This window comes from Zeugodacus cucurbitae, chromosome 5 (genome assembly GCF_028554725.1).
Source record: "Zeugodacus cucurbitae isolate PBARC_wt_2022May chromosome 5, idZeuCucr1.2, whole genome shotgun sequence".
NCBI lineage: Eukaryota > Metazoa > Arthropoda > Insecta > Diptera > Tephritidae > Zeugodacus > Zeugodacus cucurbitae.
The window spans coordinates 8331577-8351140 of NC_071670.1; the positions used below are offsets into that span (position 1 = coordinate 8331577).

A 19564-nucleotide genomic window follows, 5' to 3' on the forward strand; every position below is an offset into this window, starting at 1 on the left:
ACTTAAAACTTAAAACTTAAAACTTAAAACTTAAAACTTAAAACGTAAAACGTAAAACTTAAAACTTAAAACTTAAAACTTAAAACTTAAAACTTAAAACTTAAAACTTAAAACTTAAAACTTAAAACTTAAAACTTAAAACTTAAAACTTAAAACTTAAAACTTAAAACTTAAAACTTAAAACTTAAAACTTAAAACTTAAAACTTAAAACTTAAAACTTAAAACTTAAAACTTAAAACTTAAAACTTAAAACTTAAAACTTAAAACTTAAAACTTAAAACTTAAAACTTAAAACTTAAAACTTAAAACTTAAAACTTAAAACTTAAAACTTAAAACTTAAAACTTAAAACTTAAAACTTAAAACTTAAAACTTAAAACTTAAAACTTAAAACTTAAAACTTAAAACTTAAAACTTAAAACTTAAAACTTAAAACTTAAAACGTAAAACTTAAAACTTAAAACGTAAAACTTAAAACTTAAAACTTAAAACTTAAAACTTAAAACTTAAAACTTAAAACTTAAAACTTAAAACTTAAAACTTAAAACTTAAAACTTAAAACTTAAAACTTAAAACTTAAAACTTAAAACTTAAAACTTAAAACTTAAAACTTAAAACTTAAAACTTAAAACTTAAAACTTAAAACTTAAAACTTAAAACTTAAAACTTAAAACTTAAAACTTAAAACTTAAAACTTAAAACTTAAAACTTAAAACTTAAAACTTAAAACTTAAAACTTAAAACTTAAAACTTAAAACTTAAAACTTAAAACGTAAAACGTAAAACTTAAAACTTAAAACTTAAAACTTAAAACTTAAAACTTAAAACTTAAAACTTAAAACTTAAAACTTAAAACTTAAAACTTAAAACTTAAAACTTAAAACTTAAAACTTAAAACTTAAAACTTAAAACTTAAAACTTAAAACTTAAAACTTAAAACTTAAAACTTAAAACTTAAAACTTAAAACTTAAAACTTAAAACTTAAAACTTAAAACTTAAAACTTAAAACTTAAAACTTAAAACTTAAAACTTAAAACTTAAAACTTAAAACTTTAAACTTTAAACTTTAAACTTAAAACGTAAAACGTAAAACGTAAAACGTAAAACGTAAAACTTAAAACTTAAAACTTAAAACTTAAAACTTAAAACTTAAAACTTAAAACTTAAAACTTAAAACTTAAAACTTAAAACTTAAAACTTAAAACTTACAACTTACAACTTACAACTGACAACTTACAACTTACAACTTACAACTTAAAACTTAAAACTTAAAACTTAAAACTTAAAACTTAAAACTTAAATTTTAAAACAAAACTTAAAACTTGTTTTCTGTGAAAAACTACAACAACTGATATGTTTTTTTCTTGTTGTACCGACATGAACATTCACCACAATTCCCATTCAAACCCCAATAAAGAAAAATAAAGAACAATTATTGTGTGACAATTTTGAACTTAACACGTATTTATTTCTTTATTTCTTAATCTTGTAACATCAAAGGCCTCTTTAGCTGTTTATTTTCTGCGACTCTATTGTAGCTGTTATTATCACGCATTATTTTGGTAATTTCTTTCTCTTTAAATTAACTTAACTCAATTTTCTACTTGAAAAGACACAGTTAAAAGAAATTCGGGTTTCTTTGTTTACTAAAAGCTCCTCACAATAGTCATACTAACTCACAACTTAAATTACTTTCGAGGTAGAATGTTAGCAGTGGGTGATTTGACATGAAAATGCCTATATATTTAGCCACTAATCTATTTTTTCTATCCACACATGGTGGCTTACTACTCAATTAAAAGTAAAATTTTTTTTTTTTTTAATTCATCAAAAACTAATTATTTTTATGTGAAATTTGAAAACATTAGATAACACCAACAATTACCAAATGTGCAAATTATACCACATGAATTCCATAGAAACTTACCGTACATTGTTTATTTAATTGTAAGTCTATTTATTGCATCAATTAGTGAATTAAATTCAAATATGCGTGAAAGCCACAAATGTAAACACAGAAGATGAATGATGTGTTAATGTGGAATAATCGAATGCGCCCAAAAATTGGCAATGCTGTTGATGAGTGATTGATTGTTAATGTTGTTAATGAGGTGATATTTAATTTGCACGCCAAATGGATTAATGAAGTGCAAAAATTGCGTAAAAACAATATGCAATTAATTTGAGTAATGAAGAACAAATAACACTGGGAAAAACACGGAAAAATTAAGGTAAAATTAAATAAATTAAAAATTAAATTAAAATAAATGAAATGAAATGAAATTAAATTAAATTAATTCAAATTAAATTAAATTAAATCAAATTAAATTAAATTAAATTAAATCAAATCAAATTAATCAAATTAAATTAAATTAAATTTAAATTAATTAAATTAAATTAAATTAAATTAAATTACATTAAATTAAATTAAATTAAATTAAATTAAATTAAATTAAACTAAATTAAATTAAATTAAATTAAAATAAATTAAATTAAATTAAATTATATTAAATTAAATTAAATTAAATTAAATTAAATTAAAATAAATTAAATTAAATTAAATTAAATTAAATTAATTAATTTAAACTTTAAACTAATTTATATTTTAATTGAAAGTAAAACTTAACTTAGACTTAAAATGTATATTAAGCTTGGACTTGAGCCATAACATAGACTGAAACTTTAATTGGAAAAAATTAAGATAAAAAACTTTGGAAAAAAGGTGCTATAAAATAAATGTCGACTTAAACTTAGACTTTAACTAAGGAAAAAAATTAAGATAAACTAAAATATATGTTCACTTAAACTTTGACTAAAACTTTGAGCTAAAAACTTAACCTTAAACTTAAACTTTAACTAACTTACATAGATTTAATTTAGATCGACTTTAGACATAGATTCAAACTTTACTTTTAGACGTAACATTATAATTTGACTTAAACTTCGACATTAACTTTATATATTAGAATACAAATTTTCATATCTCTTGCCTTAACTTTCTACAACAACTGTATAGTACATTAAGATAGCTCAACCCTTTTCAACAAATAAAGACCAACTGCCACCACCATGGCCTAGTTAACATTTTAATATAATTCCGTTACAGTGCAACTCAAAAGCGCCAAAGAGAACTACGCACAAGAGGCGAGCAAATAATGCATTAAAATTGCATTGCATATCATTTGACTTGCAAAAGCCTGTGCAAAAGAATAACGATGAAAGATAAGCAGTGAAAAGGGGCGAGAGAGAGAGGTGTGCGCTGACTTGGTAACTAAAGCAAGAACAAAGTGTTGTTGGAAAATAATATAAAATGTGTGCGTGTGCATAAACCGACTGACGAACTGTTGAATGACAAATTGACAGCATGACAAATCGACAGCATGACAAATCGATTTATATGTGACAACTGACAGACAGTGTGTGGTGGGTTAAGCAGAAGGTGTTATAAACGATTGTTAGAGAGAAAGAGAGGGTGAGAGATTGAGTGTGAAAGAACGCTGAGTAGCGCAAAGTTTTGGTAGTTAATCAACTGACTGGTTGACTAACTAGTTTGCTGTCTCATAAAGACTGACAGCCAATTTGCCTGAATGACAGCCTCTTTGACTGACTGACAGCTTTTTTGACCCACTGACAGCCAAAATTGACTGCCACACTGACACGACTCGCAGCCAGCTGTTGAGCAAGCTAAGGTATTTATACTTACAAAGGTAAGCTGCAAACTGCCCCGCTCTCTCTCTTAATGCCAACAATGCAAATGAATCGTCAGTGTACTGCAACTATGGATCTCCTGCTGGGCCGCTGGCAAAAGTATGCTAAAGAAAATACAGTCAGTCGTTGGGTTGGTTGGCTTATTTATTTTGTGTGCGCGCGAGTCTGCGTGTATTCCATGCAAACGTAATGAGCGTGAAAATTTTCGTGCATTAATCATTAGGGGGTAAAATACAACAACAACAGGAACAGCGTAAGCCAAACAGACTTTGTATGCGTGTGCAAAACGCAGAAAAAAATTAAATAAAATTTCATAAAAAGAAGAAAATAAAGAAAATAATGAAGCGCAAACGAAAACGAAGTGAAATGAAAGCATAAAATTGTTGAAATGCATGTAAAGTCCTTCAACGAAATGCTGCAGTGTATGTGTGTGTGTCCCTTTCCAATTACATGCACACGCTTAGACGCAACTAAAGTGCGCCATTTTCCGCCACATTGAGGAGGAAAAACTGAAGTGTGCTGCAATTCACTTTGACACCAGTTGGAAATGAGCGTGATATAAGGTAAAAAAAACACTGTTAGCTCGCACACATTGAAGCGTTGTGCTACAAAGCGAATTTTCGGCGAAATGAGGTTAAAAAAGAAAAAAAATCCGTAAATTTAAAGAAGTTTTTTACAAATTTTTGCTTTAAATTGCCCGAAATTAATTTCTTTCTCCCTTCCGATCTTTAAAACAAACCAAAGTAAATTCCAAAAATCCATAGTAATTTTGAATTTTGATGCAAATGGCAACCCTGGTGGATATAATCGACCCAAATTAAAACAATTAACATATTAAACTTCTCTTTGTGTATAAAAGTAGGTAACCCTGTATACAAAAATTTCGAAAATGTTAAATTAATTGAATTGGTGAGACTTTATTTTTAATGAAACCACAAAATTAAAATTTTATTGATTTAAACATATGGCAACCCTAATCAATATATATTCTTATAATATATATTCAACCCTGGCAACCCTGGTGATATAATCGACACAAATTAAAACAATTAACATATTAAACTTCTCTTTGTGTATAAAAGTAGGTAACCCTGTATACAAAAATTTCGAAAATGTTAAATTAATTGAATTGGTGAGACTTTATTTTTAATGAAACCACAAAATTAAAATTTTATTGATTTAAACATATGGCAACCCTAATCAATATATATTCTTATAATATATATTCCTTTAGAATTCAAATTATTCCTAAAATTGTGTAATTCAAAAAAATTTTAAATATATAAAAAACTGCATTACCGTTAGATGGTAACCCTATGAAAAGAAATTTAAACTATTTTGATAATTGCAAATAAAATGATTATTAATAAGTAAATAAGAAATCTCAAACAATTCTAGAAATTACCCATAAATGCACATTTTATAAAATTAGTTTTAGAGTTGCCAAAATAAAAAATAAAATAAAAATAAATTTTATAATCAATTTATATTTAAATTCCAGTTTTTAATATAAATGTAACGAACTATTATTTTGGCAATCCTACAAGCATTTTCTAATATTTTTTCCAGTATACATAAGTAAATTCAGTTTTTGAAGTTTTGGCAACCTTTAACAAATTTTTAAGGTTTTCCAAAAAAACTATAGGGCAAGTATTTGAAAATAAAAGGAAAATGCTTGAAAAAAAGTGGCGTACATGAAAAAATTATTTTAGGATTGCCAACATAAAAAATTGCAATTTTACATGTAATATTACGATTTAGTATAAATCTAATTTTTAATATAAATTTAAAGAAGCAATATTTTGCCAATCCTACAAGCATTTTTTAATATTTTTTGCGAGTACAAATAGAAATAAATATAATTGGCAACCCTAATTTTTATTTTTTTTATTTAACCACTTCTCTCCTTATAATTTTTTATATATTCAGATTATTTACTGGTTACTGTAGAATACATAAATTCAGTATTTTCACTTTTGGCAACCCTTGACAAATTTTAATTTTTTTTCCAACAAAGTCATGAGAAAGTACTGAAAATTAAAACAAAAAATTTGAAAAAAAAAATGCCATACATCAAACCAACCCAAGCTAAAATATGCATTAAAGATAAATACAATTAATTTAAAATACGATATATTTCATATTTTTTTATATTTAAAAAGAAATAGTCATTTAACAGTCGAACGAAAATATTCAAACATTTAACATAAACAGCGCATAAATTCAGATTTTTAAGTTTTGAAAATCGCAGCATAAAACATTTTCAATTTTTTAGTTACAATTTTCTACTAACGCACAAAATTTTTACAAGTCAAAACAAAATATTCAAAAATTTTACATAAAAAGCGCATAAATTGAGATTTTTAAGTTATGAAAATTATAAAATTAAATATTTTACAGTTAACTGAAAATAATAGGAATTACATTTGAAAAAATTCATGCAAAATCTGTACAGTTAAAATGAGATATTTAAAAACTTAACTTAAAAAGCGCATAAATTGAGATTTTTAAATTTTGAAAATTATAAAATGAATTATTTTAGAATTTCGATTTATTTTAGAAATCGAATGAATTAGCTTTCAGTTTTGTAACCCCAAGAGACTAAGTTCAAGTGCAACTCAAAAACAGGCAACTAAATATTGTTGACTATACTCTTCCCTCACCAAGGACAGCAGGGCGAACTCATATACCAATTTCACTTTTTTCACTACAAATTCCCGCTTACATTTGCACAATTTGCACAATTTGCATTCGCTTTCACTTTTTCATTAGCTACCTTTTAGCCATCTGTCACATGGCTGTCACAACACATGCGATGCGCGCTCACACTCTGTCATGTGTGTGTGTGTGTGACAATTAAAGCAAACGCATACGCCATTTTGTTTTCCCATTTACATGCATTTCCAGCTGTCACATCATGCGCGACAAAAACGGCATGCATGCCGACGTGTGACAGCGAATAAACAAGTTGCAGCTAAAACTGAAGAGAAAATAAAGGCGGAAAACTATAATAAATATTTATACCCTGAACAGGATATATTAAGTTTGTCACGAAGTTTGTAACACCCAGAAGGAAGCGTCGGAGGCCCTATAAAGTGTATATATAAATGATCAGTATGTTGAACTGAGTCGATTTAGCCATGTCCGTCTGTCTGTCTGTCTGCATATATACGAACTAGTCCTTCAGTTTTTAAGATATCGTTTAGAAATTTTGCAGATGTTATTTTCTCTTTATTTGTCGGAACTGCCGATATCGGACCACTATATCATATAGCTGCCATACAAACTGAACGATCGGAATCAATGGCTTGTATGGAAAACTTCCGCATTTTACTACATATCTTTACAAAATTTGGTGTGAATTATTGCTCATAGAAATAATTTAATTTCCGAAAAAAATGCTCAGATCGGTTCACTATAGCATATAGCTGCCATACAAACTGAACGATCGAAATCAAGGGCTTGTATGAAAAACTTCCGCATATTACTACATATCTTTACGAAATTTGGTGTGAATTATTTCTCATAGAAATACTTTAATCTCCGAAAAAATTGTTCAGATCGGTTCACTATAGCATATAGCTGCCATACAAACCGGACGATCGGAATCAATGGCTTGTATGGAAAATTTTCGCATTTGACGTGGTATCTTCACGAAATTTGACATGGATTACTGCTTAAGGTAATAATATAATCTCCGAAGAAATTGTTCAGGTCGATTAACTACATAACCTTAATGTTTCTAGCAAACAACCCGGCTAAAAAGAATTAGTAAAATGTTTTCTTTTTTTACTTACTTTTTCTTACATCTTTAGATTTGCTTAAACACATAGTTACTAAAAGAAATGCACCTGTGAAGGGTATATTAGCTTCGGTACAGCCGAAGTTAACGTTTTTTCTTGTTTTTGTTTAATTAAAAAAATTTTATTAAAAAAAACCAAGAAAAAAACAATAATAAAGTAGCTGCAGAAAGCTAGCGAAGAAAGCAGCGAAGAAATGAACTGGCAGGAAAGAGCTCGAAAAGTGAGCGAGAAGCTGCGCACCAACAAAATAAAACTTTAAATTAAAATGTTTGCTTACAACAAAAAAAAAAAAACAAAAAAATAATGGATTACAACAACAACATGTGAACAATAATAAATGAGCAGCAACAACAACAACAACAAAAATAGTTGTAGATATTAGCGTGCAATTTGTTTGCGAGCAATCAGTTTGCAGCATTCAAGCACGTACCGGGCGTATACGTACCCTAGCAGCGTCGCTGTCGCATGGTGCTGGCGGTGGCGTATGAGTGACATATTGCGACAAATGTTCGCACTAAATGTTCGATGTGTTTGCTTGTGGGGTGCTAATGTGTATTTGTGTATCCATATATATCTGCAAGCATTTAGCATTAGCATTTGTACGCTTAAGTGCTTTTGTTAGTATTCACCTCCTCCTTCACACGTGTGCACTTCCGAAACTTCTACACTCCTTCGTGTATGTGTGTGTGTGTGGACATTTCGTCACACAATTAAACTGACTTTCATTATCGCTTGTTGTTTTTATTGTTGCATTGGCGTCAGCTGGTGCTGCTGCCATTGCATGCTACTGATGAGCTGTAAATTGCAAATTTTGTTGTAACAAAAGTTTTAGTCAAACAAAAAACGGGTGGCATTGGCGTGTATTCTGGCGAATTTCTTGACTAAAGTTTTTCTGGGGAAAAGCACGCTCAGCTACTTCAATTAATTAAATTGCTTGTGTCATAAGTGTTGTAGCGCATTTGGAATGCTGGAAGTGAATGATGTGTGTGAGTAGAGCTTGTCTATATGTAGTTATAACGGTATATTGAATACTAGAAATGTTTTTTTTTATAACAACTGAGGCGATAGTGTTGAGCTTCAAAGTGTATTTGAAGCTTTTACATACATTTATATTTCCTTAAATAAAAATTAATTTTTTTTTGAGATATTCAAAATTTTTACATAAAAAGGGTATAAGTTGAGATTCGAAAAAAATCATAAAATTAGTTAATTAAAATTTTTAACTTAAATTTTTTTCTAAAATCAAATGAAATGGCGCTCAGTCCTGGAACCCTAACTGACTAAGTTCGAGTGCAATAATACTTTTGGATATAAATATACTTTAAGTATCTTTTAATATCACGCTTAGAGCAACTTATTACTTAATACATATAAAAAACATCAATTCAAGTACTTCAAGGGAATGTATATCAACATTTGACTCTCCAAAACCAGCGAAATTGTAAAATTCCCGTTATTTTTTGAACACACCTTGTAAGAGTGTTTTTCCCAAATTTCCCCTTCGCCAACAGTATTGAGAAAGAAATTATGCAAAAGAAGTCTTATCAGTCAAATTAAATAACTCGCGATATTTGATTTCCAACCAAAAATTAACCCTTTAAGTAATACATATATTGAATTTTTGTCTGTTAACTCATGCTTCTCTCAAAATTATTCACTGCTGACAGTAGTTATAGAATTATTATGATTTTTATAAAAATGTGCGAAATCGGTTCACAACAACGCCTACTTCCTAAATAGGACAATTTTGAAGTCCATTTGATTCGTTCACTTTGGAATATATAGGTAAGTCTGTCACTTAGACAGATTCGACTGTCCTTTGTGATACCAGAATATTCCTTATGGATCTGTAAGACCCTTATGATACGACAAAGCGCTTGGACTATATTATAAAGTTCTTAAGTCGGCTAATGTCGATTCCAATCACTTCATTGGGTTTGTCGAAGGTGTACCTACCGAGGTGCTTTAACCAAACAGCTTAAGACTAACTAGCGTCTAACTCCGCGTGTGTGCCAATTGAACAATGACCAATAAGCCCACAAACGATTGCCGAGAGATGGCCTACTAAGCGACAGCAGTTGAAATGACTGTTTTCGATCCACTGCTGGCCAGAAACACCACAGGTGCTGCACAGGTGCTGGTTGTTCTCCAGCGTTTGGCGAGCTCACCCGAAGTCAGTGAATCCAGCGCTCTAACACAGGTGGGCCACGGACTACCCACACGCTTCCACTCCGGCGCCAATGTTGTTAGGGTACCCTCCCTTGCATCCTTTTCAGTTTCCAGAGATTCCAGGTGAAGATATCGTAACAAAACATTTTACAAATACTGCATTGGAGTTTTGGCATTACTCATTTAAAATCGTCGAAATATGACTATAATTTCTCAAGGGCCCATATACTGCACATAAAGACGTCAGACTTATCCATAAATTTTTTATCGCAAATATTCTCAGCTATTTTTTATAAAAATTTAGAGGAAATATTTATCTTCTAATAATATGCCCTCAGACAAAAATGGTTAAAATCGGATTGAAACTTCCCCTAACTCCCTTATACCTAATATTAGGTTTTTCAAACATCCGGTGGGCTTTGTCGGTAAATATGTGGGATATCTTAGTAAAATTAAGTGAACGTAAGATATTGAATAATTTTTAGCTTGTTGGAAAAATTTAAAGAAATCGGTCCAGAAATTACTGCAGTCCCCATATACAATATAGGATGATTTTCGTTATTCTAATTGACTTTGTGCCAAATATATGGGTAAAATTGTGTGTTATATTAATAAAATTAAATAAATAAATGACGAGAGTGTGTAATGTTCGATTAAACCCGAATTTAGCCTTTTTTACTTGTTTTCCTGTTTTTTCTTTTAAAATTTTTGCAGTTATCTGGATACATTTCTCAAACTAAAATGTTTAAAATGTTAACATGTATTTATTTAATTAACATTTTTACGATCACTTACTTATTCTTTACTACCTTTATATCAACCAATCACTCTCTCTCCTTAACCCTACTCCAACAAACTAATTTAATTACCGTTACACGCTTTTGTTATACGATTTTCCAATTCAGTTTTTTTTTACTTCTCACAATTGAATTTTTGTTTTCCAATTAATTACGAACTGCATGCGTCCACCTGTACTGTCCACTCCGAGGCAGCCAAGCACTTTGCAGTCATTCAACAAATTAAATAGTTGCATATTCCCAATTGACCTTTCATATACAACCAATTAAAACTATCAAACATGTCAATGTCAACTTTGACCTTCGCCAATGCGAATGGCGTTAAGCAAGTGAGAAGTAGACAAAGCGTGCGGGGGAGAGAGAGAAAGCTTATTTGTAGCTTTGTATGTATATATGTTTGAAAATTTATTTGGAAGTACTGCAAAGAAAACCATTGCTCGCCAAACTGTAATGAACGCAATGATTTATTGTGAAAATCATTTTGAAATGTTTATGTGTGTTCTTTTCAGTATAAGAACTTTAATTTCACTCTTCGCTTTCATTTCTAACACACTTGTAGCCAATTAATTAAATTTCCCCCTAAATGTAGTAAAAATTTTCAATTACAATTTTCAAACTAACGGTACTTTTTGGCATGATTACTTGTGAATTTCAACGTCCAGCAGCAAAAAAGCGTGTGGAATACACGAGAAATGCTCTTTTTTGCACACAAAATAATATTAAGCATGCAAAAGTTTGTGTGTGTGTTTGAGTTCCTCATAAATTTTACAATTAGCAATTTCCATTAACGTTGACAACTCAATTATGCTGTGTTGCATAACTGAAACCAAAATGTTTGGTCCACTAGGTCAGCAATGCTATGCTGAAGCAGCGTGTGCTCATGCAGTTTTATGTGGGGGAAAACTGTCAAAAATTAATTTGCACAGCGGTGGACGAGGGTAGGTAGATAAGTCAGAAATATTTTGAATTAAAAAATATTTAAGGAAAAAAATTAATTTGCACGGCGGTGGACGAGGGTAGGTAGATAAGTCAGAAATATTTTGAATTAAAAAATATTTAAGGAAAAATCAGAGAAATATTGAAAAACAATATATTTTATTTCAAGCATAATCTGATTATATGATCCAAACAAGTAAGGAACGGCTAATTTCGGGTGCCACCGAACATTTTATACTCTCGCAATTTATTTATTTAAATTTATGAATATAACAAACAATTTGACTCACATATTCGGCATATATATGGTATAAAGTCCATCGAAAGTTTGAAAACCCTAATATTAAATATATGGGAGATAGGGGAAGTTATGACCTGATTTCACTAAATTTTCGCACGGAGACATATTATTAGAAGAAACATATTCCCTCAAAATTTCTTCTCAATAACTGAGAGATTTACCTATATTTTTGGTAAAAAAATTGTTAGAAGTACTGAGGTCCTCATATTCGATATATAGAGTCTTGAAAACTCATGGACCGATTTCGACGATTTTTAGAAGGGCGATGCCACTCTTAAAATACAGTATTTTTGCAAAGTTCTGTTCTGATATCTTCACTAGTACTAACTATATATACTGTAACTATTCAGACCGACTTCAGAGTAGGAAGTATGGGAAGTAGGCGTAGTTGTGAACCGTTTTGGACTATGTTCACAACATATCATTGGGAAGCTAGGAAGATATTATGAACCAAATTTCATTGAAATTGGTCGAGTAGTTTCGGAGATATGGTTTTTGACCCATAAGTGGACGGAACCACGCCTATTTAAAATTTTGTATAACATTTTGAGTGTTATAATCCGATTTCCTCCATTTTTGGACTGTATAAGGTAGTACCTAAAAGAAACGACTCTAGAAAGTTTCCTTGATATAGCATTAGTACTTTGCAAGATATGTACAAAAAACTTAGTAGGGGCGGGGCCACGTCCAATTCCCCAAAAAAAACTACATCCACATATGCCCCTTCATAGTGCGATCCTTCATACCAAATTTTACTTCAATATTTTCAATAATTTATGGCTGAGTTATAGCTTTTTATATGTTTTCGGTTATTGCCATTGTGTGGGCGTGGCAGTGGTCCGATTACGCCCATCTTCGAACTTAACCTTCTTATGGTGCGTCTTCCAAGTTTCATTAAGATATCTCAATTTTTACTCATGTTACAGCTTGCACGGACGGACAGACGTACGGACTTTGAACTTTTCTCGTCACCCTGATCATTTTGATATATATAACCCTATATCTAACTCGTTTAGTTTTAGGACTTACAACCAACCGTTATGTGAACACAAAACTATAACACTCTCGTAGCAGCTTTGTTGTATAAAAATGAAGAGTTCTACTAGATCTAAGACTTCCACAAACTACTGAATGATAGTAAGGCAGAAAGTGGCTTTTTCAAGTTAGATATTCCCTCGAATTGTGGCTCCAAGTCTCGAAAATGATCACGAGTAAAAAAAATCGTATTCTCTATTTTTTTATTTCTCAGCTCGGTCTTCTTTTATTTTATAACAGTTCAGAATTATCTTTCCAAATTTTAACACTTTCAACAATACATTTTACTCAAGAAACACGAAAATTAGGTAGGTCATTATTAAGATTTCCATGTGACCCTAATCATTTATAATAAAGATACTTCTAGAATGGGAAATCAGAAATGCTTTATAACAGGTCAACTCAAATCAAGTTTTGGTGAATAGTTCATAAAGCACTGGATAGAATTTGACGATTTAATTCAACTATTTTCGATTGGAGTAGAATAAAAATTTGTTTTGTTGTTGTTGTTGTTGAACTTATTTTAATTTTATACGAAATTTGTTGATTTTATTTGACTGTAATTTATGTTTTGTTGTTGTTGTTATATAATATTTTATTTTGTTGTTGTAATATGTTCAATAATTTGTCCTTTCTATGCTCTCATTTTATTCGATTGCACGCAATATTGATAATCGTAAGATTGCAAGCCGATCGTTTGGAAGTCGTATTTGAGCTTTTTTGTCGTTAAAGTGTTTTATTTCAGTTTCGTACGAACATTCTTCATTCTTCATTAGTATCACAACAAGCACTACAACAATTGTCATCCTCAATCTTACCGGAACTACCTTGACCTAACCCCAATCTTTATAATAGAGATATCGACTAGAACCTATTTTAGACAAACAGAACGAGAGTATGATTTGGTCTAAGCAGTATCTTTATCACAAATCTATCCACCATTTCTACCGCCATAACCTATTTTGGAAGACCAGAATGGCAGGGGAAGTATCGCATTCAATCTAACTACACAAATGTTTTCAATTCCTTAGGGACTTATCCCACAACACTTTCCTCCACAATATTCCCCATACTCTCTACTGTCAGTCAGCTACACTTCGAAACTCCATATTTACCTTCTCTCCTTCCACACCATTCACCCCACCAATATAGTTAATATTAGTTATTATTGCCACCATACAACAAGTTTAAACTTGTCATTTGCTACTGTTGTTAATGGTAATATCTATCACTAAACACCGCATAGGTATGTCAATATGCGTGTGTACCGCTCATAAATTGTGTCAATGTTGAAAAGGAAATTGCAAATTTAAAATTTAATTTCCGAATTTTCAGTGGGTGTATTGCTATGCCGGTTTCAAATGACAACATACGACGGCTATTTTTGACGAAGTTATGCCGCTGTAGCTAGATGCTACCTTATGTGACTGACTGTCAATCGAGCAAGAGGCATTATTTAAGTGAATTAGTGTGAGTATTTGCTTGAAAAGAAGAGTGTGAGAAAACTAGAAAGCAATAACTGTTAAAATATGGAAGTTTAAATATCATATTCCATAATGTACTAGTAAGCTTCAGTATTCTCATTACTTCAGGTACTGGTATAATGGCCAAAAGGTGTGCCAGTTTTTATTATGAACTCTGTAATCAAATTGGTTTCTCATTTTCAAAAGAACTTGATACATAAACCGATAACCCAAAATGACCGTATAAAGTTTTGGAAGCTTAGCACAGAAAAAATCTTTAAAAACGAATAGAGCGTTATGAGATTAAAAGCTTTTAAAGAGCTTTTAGATTCTATAGTCGGCAAAATCCCGAAGATTAGAATTCCAAAATCGCGAACTCCGAAAGAGGCTTCCTGTTTCAGATTCGTTAAAAAATTGAGAGCTTTCAAATGTTTCCAAGAGCCACCAGATTATATAGTCAGCAAAGTGTCGAGGTTTAAAATCCCAAAATCGTGACCTTCGAAATATGATTGCTATTTTATATACATTAGAAGATTGACAGCTTTTAGGTGTTTCAATGATCCATTAGATTCCTTAGTCGGTAAAATGTCGATTCATAAAATACCAAAGCCCGGATCTTCCAAAATAAGCTAAATATTTCAGATTCAGGAGAACATACCCACAAAGTACAGAAATGGCCGCACGAATTTCTAAAGATAACCAAACTATTATCTTCAGACCCTGATTGAATTATTTTCGAAGACGACTCTTTGATAGATCTCAATACGAAAAGAAGCAATGAGAGTTGTGTTATCTACTTGTGCTCTATAAAGAACAAATGGCCCTCCGAGATCATTCTACCTATCTCTCTGATCAATTTTTATCGCTTCACAAAGCCCTAGAACCACCTCAAGAACCACCTTGGCTTTTATTTGCCCTTTTTATATTTTTATACTCTCGCAACAAAGTTGCTAGAGAGTATTATAGTTTTGTTCACATAACGGTTGTTTGTAACACCCAAAACCAAACGTGTTAGATATAGGGTTATATATACCAAAGCGATCAGGGTGAAGAGTGGAGTTCAAATCCGAATGTCTGTCTGTACGTCCGTCCGTCTGTGCAAGCTGTAACTTGAGTAAAAATTAAGATATCTTGATGAAACTTGACACACTTATTTCTTGGCACCATAGGAAGGTTGCTTTCGAAAATGAGCAAAATCGGACCACTGCCACGCCCACAAAATGGCGAAAACCGAAAACACATAAAGTGCCATAACTAAGCCATAAATAAAGCTATGAAAAGTCATAAAAAAAGCTAAAATTTGGTATGAAGGATCGCACTATGAAGGGGCATATTGGATGTAATTTTCTTGGGGAGGTGGGCGTTGGCCCGCCCCCAAATAGGTTTTTTGTACATATCTCGGAAACCAATAGAGCTATATAAACCAAACTTTATGCAGTCGTTTTTATTAGCCAATTCTTAATACAGTCCAAAAATGAAAAAAATCGGATAATAACCACGCCCACCTCCCATACAAAGGTTAGGTTGAAAATTACTAAAAGTGGGTTAACTCACTAACAAAAAACGTCAGAAACACTAAATTTCACATAAGAAATGGCAGATGGAACCTGTACTCAGATTTTTTTAAAATGGAAAATGGGCGTGGCGTCGCCCACTTATGGGTCAAAAACCATATCTCAGGAACTACTCGACCGATTTCAATGAAACTTGATTTGTAATAGTTTTCTTATTCCCAATAATATGTTGTGAAAATTGGCCAAATCGCTTCACAACCACGCCTACTTCCTATATACCAGAACTTTGAAGACGATCTGGATCGTTTACTTTACAATATATAAAGTAAGCACTAGTGAAGATATCGGTGCAGAGCTTTGCACAAATACTATGTTTATAGAGTGGCAGCCCCATTCTAAAAATACTATGTTAATAGTGTGGCAGCCCTATTCTAAAATCCGCCGAAATCGGACCATAGGTTTTTAAGGCCCCATATATCGAACACGAGGACCTCGGTGCTTCTAACCTAATATTATGGTTTCCAACTTTCAATGTACTTTATACAATATATATAACGAATATGTGTGGCAAATTGTGTATTATATAATATTAATTAAGTTAAATAAATAAATTGCGAGAGTATAAAATGTTCGGTTACACCCGAACTTAGCCCTTCCTTACTTGTTAAAGATCACTTCATCATATTTATGGTTGAAGCTAAAGCTTTCTATCTAATATTTAACTTAAAGTTTGTCCATATATGTTTCTGCTCAATCTTAAACCATTAAATTTAAGCGCTCTAACTACTTCTCCAGCAAACCTTCCACCACTTATATTACGACAATATTTTCGATAACTTTCAACAACACAAAATAGAGTGAGAAGCTTTCACAAACTCATTGACTCATTTTCACGGCACTTGCATATACTCCATATTTAAGTACTCGTATATACAGTTAACGAGACCAGTGATGCATTTGAGAGTAGTCAGCAACTTTATATAATACATACAAACTATAGTAGTTTGTGGTTAGAACATTGCCGTGTTTGAATCTAAAATAATGATGGATGAATGAAGTGAACGAGTATGTTTGTGATACCCATTCCAACAAATTTATGTGGAACAAGTAGAAATATGAGCATATTTGATTTACCCCTACTACTGGGAGTTTTCTGAAACTTGGATGTAAAAGTAAAATATTTATTCAGACCATAACAAATATTTGTAAGCCAAAACCAGGAAGAAATAACAAAGAAGCAACAAACTTGTGTAAAAGTGTGAGAAAAGGTGGAATGGAAGGAAGCACATCATTTACTTATAAGATAGAGGGGTACAGTGAAAAGAGTGTATATGTACAAATATGCGAAGCTCTCAATTAAAACAAAAATCTCAATTAAAACAAAAATCTCAATTAACATAAAACGAAAGTTTAATAAAATCAAAAATATTTTTTTAAATTTTTTGCAAAATTTATTTTAAAATTTTTGGAAATATAAATACTTCTGAAATTTAAAAAATTATTTTCAAACAAATTTTGGAAAAAAAAATGAAATTTAAGAAATATTTTCAAATTAAAAAAAAAACATTCACATTTAAACAAAAAAAAAATATGAGTTTTTTTGAAAATTCGTCGAAATAAAAATAATTGTGAAATTTTAAAAATCTATTTTCAAACAAATTTAAAAAAAAAAATATTTTTATGAAATTATAAAAAAATATTTTCGAATAAAAAACAAATATTTTTAAATTTAAACAAAAAATATTAAACGAAAATTGTTGTTTTCAAAAAAAAAAAAATTTTATTTTATGTATAATATTTTAAAAATTTCTTTTTAATTTTCAATATTTTCAATTTTATCCTAACAAACATCTTTTAATTCGAATAAATATTCAATTTCTTTCTATCTTCCACACAGGATCCGAAAATTCTCGATAAAGTGACGAAAAAGAATGGCACCGATATGGTGGCCTTGGATAAACGTTCACTGACAATATGTTCGAATACAGATTATATAAATATAACATATCATCATGTTATTTGTCCGGATGCAGCAACGGCAAAGGTGAGTTGTAAAAACAAAAAAAAAAATATTAATATATTATACACTAAAAAAAATGGAAATGCGACGATATTCGCAGAAGAGTAGCTTTCACAAAAGCTTTCACTTTATTAGCCAAAAACCAGCTGTGCTTACAAAAAGCTTTTAAGCAAAAAATAATAATTTTTTTTTATAAAACCTTCACTTAAAAGTAGTGAAATCCTGGCTTCAACTGACTTATGAAGTTTTCTGAGGAAAGCACATTTAACCAAAGTAAGCACAAAATTATTTCCACAATATTTCCGTGCTTTGGCAAAGCTTTCAATTAATAAATGCAAGCACCAAAAGCTTCTAAATACATACAGTGAGTGGCACAAATATTTTCTTCTAATTTTAAAGTTAAATATCGAAACTTTTTGTGAAAGCTTTGAAGTTGACGAAAGTGAGTTACACAGAAGCTTGTACGATTTTTTGGCAAAAACTAAGCTTTTCATGATAGCTCTGCTAAGAAATATGAAAGCTTTGAAAGTAGGTTTTTAAAGTTGAGTGAAAATTTTGAAAATATCTGAACAATTCAGGTTTCCCTAAAGCTTAAACAAAGTTCTACACAATTTTTGTACGAACTAAGATTTTCAGGTTAGTTTTCATGAAAGCTTCACTAAGATAAACCAAAGCTCATTTAGTACCGAAAATGATGAAAGCTCAATAGATATCCTAATTTTCAGTTACCCTGTTAGTTTGCAATACTGCCCTAATGTATTACATTTTCCGTTTAAATGAATCCTAAGTGATGAAATACAAAAATAATAGCAAAAAAATGATTCATGTCCGAAAGCATCACAACTTTTTGAAAGCGATGAGTTGAAAAGACACTTTTATTGATACTTAATGATCCCCTAGAAAGCGCCAGTGTAACTTAAATAATTTCTCAAAATCTCTGGCTTGCCTGCATTGCCAAATTACGCATTTTATCCTACAAAATTGGTCTAACATAATTTTGGCAAGCTCAGTAAGTAACTTTGGCCAACTGTTAAAGTTTTCAAAGTTTTCAGCTTCAAACGCTTTTAAATATTTTAATAGCTACATATGTATATACATATTATACTTTCTCGCAGTTGAAAAAGATTATTAAAGCCAAATGCAATAGTTAAATTCACAAATTGTGAGTCGACAGCCAGGTCGCTCTATCTCTCTTAACACCGCTCAAGTACCACTATGAGGAAAATAGGCAACTGGGTACACTTTGACGTTTGGCTAAAACTTTAATGTTTGCTAACGGGATTTTACGAGTATAAAATATTTGTGCCGAGAAATGTTTGAAAAGTTATCACACTTCTGCAGCAAGCAATTGGATTTTGGGAAAAGGGAAGGAAGATAAAAGTAGGTGAAAACTTTGGAACTGTTAAAAGGTGTGCGACTCATGTACATACCATATTATATTTTATTAAGTGAAAGTGCTAGCGGAAATGCAACACTGAAATTGAGATATAAATAATCTTAAAATTTAAAAATTAAAAAAAGTAAAAAGTACAAAATTGATGAATCCAAAAAGCTTTTCGATATAAAATGCAACACTGTATAAAATATAAAAGAATAATCCCTTTTTATTTTAATATAATGAGAGTGTTGCATATTTATAATAATATTTTTGAATAAAGTTTTCAAAAAATTTTCAAGAAATAAAATTTCAAAATTTTTTTAAATCAATTTGTTTTGTATTGTATTCAAAAAAATTGTATTTAAGAAAAATACCAACAACATGATCCAGTAGTGACAAAAAACTCACTTTCCTAATGAAATATAAAATATTATGCAAA

The 19564-nt window shown here is 30.5% G+C and overlaps 1 protein-coding gene across 2 annotated transcripts in view; it reads left to right on the forward strand.

Annotated features, from left to right (window-relative positions):
* Nucleotides 1-19564, forward strand: part of LOC105216250 (1-phosphatidylinositol 4,5-bisphosphate phosphodiesterase) — a 160312-nt gene that overhangs the window by 120803 nt on the left and 19945 nt on the right. For both annotated transcript variants that reach the window (XM_011190645.3, XM_011190647.3), the window contains exon 6: nucleotides 17625-17771. In XM_011190645.3, the coding sequence (XP_011188947.2) occupies nucleotides 17625-17771 (147 nt within the window). The remainder of the gene's footprint in view (nucleotides 1-17624; nucleotides 17772-19564) is intronic.